Source organism: Pundamilia nyererei, unplaced genomic scaffold, assembly GCF_000239375.1.
Source record: "Pundamilia nyererei isolate P.nyererei 1_Seehausen unplaced genomic scaffold, PunNye1.0 scaffold00104, whole genome shotgun sequence".
NCBI classification, from domain to species: Eukaryota; Metazoa; Chordata; class Actinopteri; order Cichliformes; family Cichlidae; genus Pundamilia; species Pundamilia nyererei.
In genome coordinates, this window is record NW_005187505.1 from 214322 (window position 1) to 219036 (window position 4715).

A 4715-nucleotide genomic window follows, 5' to 3' on the forward strand; every position below is an offset into this window, starting at 1 on the left:
TAAATTCTTTACAAATCCTACCATGTGAATTCATGGATTTTTTTTTCACATTCTGTCTCTCACAGTTGAAGTGTACCTCTGGTGCGAATTACTGACCTCTGTCATCATTTTAAGTGGGGGAACTTGCACAATCGGTGGCTGACTAAATACTTTTTTGCCCCACTGTAAATGGCCCACCCTGTACAAGCATTTCACTTATTTCATTCATTTCAATATGAATAACAACTGATTGATCAAGAAATTATTTAAACCTCCAAAAAGAGGACAACTTTGAGAGAAATTAGAAGATAAATTTGTGTGTTGATAAGTTTACCTTTAAAGTGTAGGAGAAAATTTAAGTGTCTACTATTTTAAGTTGAGTTAGGGATGTTCATTAAACTCTCTACCCTCCCATCCTGTGAGCACTTAAACTAACAAAGGGGTAAAATAACCACCCAAAAAAGTGAATTAGGGTAGTGTGTGAATTTGAGTGGAGGAAGACGCAGCAATAGAAAAACCACAGATGTTGCTTAACACTGGTCTCTTTTATACCCCAGTAAGAGTCCCAGTATAGGCTCTGACCCAACACCCACAACACTGAGGCTTATACAAAGGGAGTTAAATGGAAATTCTGAATGTAAAATGTCAAAACAGTCTTTCTACATTCTTTTCTACATTACCCTGGTCTGAAGAAGAAGCTTTATAAAAGATCAGTTTGGAAACAGAAGGGATTACTTAACCTGCAATGTCCTAAAATGACCACTGCATGGCACTGTTGTACAAGTAATGGTCTTTAGGCCAGCTGGTTGGACTAACCTGATCTAAAGTCTCTCCTCCCGGTGGTGTGTAGTCACGGCACGACTGGCCTGCAGCATTCGCCATGTTCTTCAAATACTCTTTGTGACGCCCTTCAGCGACACCAAAACCCTGTGCCAACACAAAGAGCCCCAGTTTAGGGCTCCCGTACATCTATGTGTAACACTTTAACCTGTGGAAGCAGCAGAACGTAAACAGATCTTACTCGCTCTCTGAGTAGCGGCTCCAAAACCATTTCCATGCCAGAGCAATGACTGTTGTTCCTCAGAATTATCTCTGCTGTCTGAAGAAGGAAACACAATCAGTCACTCATACACTGTTAATGAAAAAGACATGAATCTCAGCATAGCCATTTCTACAGATCCTGTGTTGTATTTCTCCATAACCAGATGACATTTCATTAGTTAAACATTTGATGCTGATGGGAAGTACGTGTGGCATCACTTAGTCATGTAACTGTTCACATCAGTTATTACAGCTTTTTAGTTACCTTAACTGTGAGGAAAACCGCTGAAGTGGCAGTTGGCCAGATGATAACCTATGACAGCCTCCACATGGAGGTCACTGCTGTCTGATCGGTGTCCCCTGAATCTTGAGCAGTGCCAGTTACAGTCTTAAGAAAGACAATACACCCTAAAAACAACCTTACTGGTCCCATATGAATTAACATGGTAAGTAGAAGCCAGGTGCTTCTATGCTTCTCCTGTACAAAAGCACAAGTTTTGGCAGGTTGCTGGTTCAGCGTTAATCTTCCCAGGAGTGGACGTCCCAGCAAAGTCACCGAAAATCAGACCATGCAATGCTCAGAGAAACCGCAAAAAAAACCCCCAAAAACCAGGAGCTACATCTCAGACTCTACGGGCCTCACTTAGCATGTTAAAGGTTAAAGTTCATGGCGGTAAATTGAAAAAAGACTGAACAAGTGAGGGGAAAAGGCGCCTCTCTATAAAAAGTTACATCGGAACAAACCAAAGATGACACCAATGTGGAGATTTTTGGCCATAATGCAACAGCACAACCAACACAGCATATCACTATGCTGTGGGACTGTTCTGCTTCTTATCCATTTGATTCTTTGCATAAAGAATATAGGCTTATATTTTAAAAAGTGCTATAAATAAATACTGTGAGCCATGTTAAAATGATCAAAGTGGATTAAAAGTTAATGGTAAATAGATCAGTAAAAGGAGCTAAAGTGTTGGACTATTTTTCACTGATGTCATCTCTACAGCAAGATATGTGCCACCTCTGTCACAGTCATTTTCCTCCCATGGTGCCCCAAAAAGTGCACCTGAGTGCCTCACCTGTACAGCTCGTTGCAGGTTACTGACAAACACTTTGGTAAACGCGATGTCTTTGAGGTATTGTCCTGCTGCCTCAGCCTGCTGCACACCTGTCTCTGACAGCAGCGTGTCCACACCTTGACCTGAGATCACAAATTACAGACCGTCCAAACACACAGGTGCAGTTAGATGTGAAAGGTAAACACGTGATTACATCTGTTGTTATAACGTGAATCACCTTGCAGCAGCTTTTCCCTGTTGTACTGCGTTTCCCCACTGTGTAGATACAGAACAACAAATCCGAGTTAGACGACTCATATAAACATCTCCACAAAAAAAACTAAAACAGAGCACAAACGTTAAAGGTGCCTAAGTCTCCTATTGCTCAAAGTCAGCCGCACAGGCACACATGTAGCCACACAGCATGCTGCAACACCTGACAGGACACGCAGGCTCTATAGGAGACACCAACATCAGCAAATCACTCATCTTCAAGTCAGGTGAAAGTATGAAACAACAATTAAGCCGCTAAATTACTACTTACTGTCGTACGAACGTTAAACTGAACGTAAACATTTTCAGCAGCCGCTCTCGCACTACTTCCTGTTTGGTTCGGCTGCAGTTGTGCGTAACGTTTGACGTCATGACGCATTGCAGTGCTGCATAACTGTAAAAAATCTTTTAAAAATCTCAGCGAGGGCATGGGTGTCCCCGTTTCCCCTCTAAAAAGCGCGACACAAATAAAATAAAATAAAATAAAATAAACCCTATCCAGTCGGAATTTTCCCCCACAGCACATAATTTAGCAAGACATTAAGGATGAGCTCTATGGAGGGCCACGAGTGACAAAATGGATTAAATATATTATTAAATAGTTAATGCGTCATTAATTAAATAAAATTTGAAATAAAAATAAACAATCTCTTAAATGTTTTAAATGAAATTAATTGATATGCAATAATTATTTGCATATTAAACAAACTAATTGTTCCCTATTTTAATATTTTTCCACATATTTAATTAATTATTTCATGATATACTTATTCAGTTTATTTTGGCCTGTGATTTTACTTTAAGCTAATCATTTTGTCAGTGGCTTTCTTTACATCAGTAAAGCATTAGCCGTGTTTTGACTAAAGATGGTTTCTAGAATTTAACCACTTTAATCACAAATGCTTCAAACTAGTTTATGATGTGTGAACATGAGCCAAGGGAGCTGGAAGGTCTTGCGTACAGAATTGTCATGCAGCATCCAACACTACCTCTAACAGGCCTTTAATTGCACTGAAGGCGATACGTGAAGAAACCAAGTCAACCCCGTTGTACCCAGTGTTGAAGATGATGGGTGTAAATGAAAATCATGCAAGATTCATGCACATTTTTTTAATCTCTGTATCTGACAGCTGAAGTAGCATTTACATGACCTCACTGACCTTTATGGATCAACACTCTTCTTCCTCACCTAAATGCCTCCCCTGACTGAACCAAAGCAGATTTCAAGTGGTCAAGGTTCATCTACTCCATGTTTAAAACCTATGAGACTGAAGACAGACTACTACAATTCCTAAATTAGAAGGTCCTACAGTGGGAAGAACCTCTAAGTAAAGAAGGAGGGACAGCATCATTATTTTATGAAATAATGAGGGTTTCAAATGACTAACAATTTACTTTAAAGTCCAAGGCTCAAACATGTCATTAAAGCTGAGATCTGAGCCCTGTTAGAAGTGACCTTATCAATACAAAAGTGAAGAAAGGTTTCACAAATGTCAGGAGTAGGTTCAACACAGAGTGTCTGCATGGCATTAAGAACCAACTCAACCAAGTCAGTCAGATAGAGATACAGTGGCTTGCAAAAGTATCCAGCCCCCTTGAACTTTTGCAGTTATTTATGTCCTATCACCTTAAATCGTCACTCAAAGACAGGTATCTTTGACAGTGTATGTATATAGATGTATTATACATAAGAGACAAATATTGTTCTTTCATTATGTTGCCATTACTAAATTTGGCTCAATGCTTACATATGTGTAAAATGAAAATTTACGAGCTGTGATAACTGTTTCTGATAAAACGAAGAGTAGACCGATATATTAAATATTCCTTTATTGGGTGACAAAATCAGACCATGTCATAACTGCTTTAAGTCATACAGAATAGATATCAGAGCCTTAAACAGGCTGACTTCTGCTAAATGGGTCAAACTGGGCAGAAAATATACAAACACATAACATCCTTATAGAATATGATGTAACACTATAGATCAACTTACCTCAGAATATATAAAGCATATAAACAATTACAGCAATATGATGCAACAAACACAGGAGTGCTACTAATCCAAAATATTCAAAGCTTCATAGAACTGAAAAAAACATGGACATTTATTTTAGCTCCATTCTGCTGCTGATACATAGTTTATGTTTCTGAATATTAAACTTGGTACTGCCTTTCATAGTGTTTAACTTGAAGGCCCTGAGTACTTTCTCCCACACTGAAAACACTGGAATGGTAAAATTATTTGAGTTTGTCCTGGTGGATCATAACTTTGGGAGCAATCATCAGAAAATGGAAGACATACAAGACCACTGATAATCTCCCTCGATCTGGGGCTCCACGCAAGATCTCATCCCGTGGGGT

At 39.2% G+C, this 4715-nt stretch overlaps 1 protein-coding gene across 3 annotated transcripts in view; it reads right to left on the reverse strand.

Moving 5' to 3' along the window:
- The window catches only part of LOC102199103 (fructose-2,6-bisphosphatase TIGAR B-like), a 10111-nt gene extending 7381 nt beyond the window's left edge, over positions 1–2730 (reverse strand). Inside the window, exons 1-6 of one of the 3 annotated variants that reach the window (XM_013912840.1) lie at positions 2623–2730; positions 2480–2533; positions 2317–2354; positions 2100–2221; positions 1001–1078; positions 796–906 (exon numbers count right to left, since the gene is read on the reverse strand). In XM_013912840.1, coding sequence (XP_013768294.1) covers positions 796–906; positions 1001–1078; positions 2100–2221; positions 2317–2354; positions 2480–2533; positions 2623–2723 — 504 coding nt within the window. In that variant the 5' untranslated portion in view covers positions 2724–2730. The other 2 variants (XM_005740791.1, XM_005740792.1) reach the window with 2 other exon arrangements.
- Positions 2731–4715: the final 1985 nt, after the last annotated feature.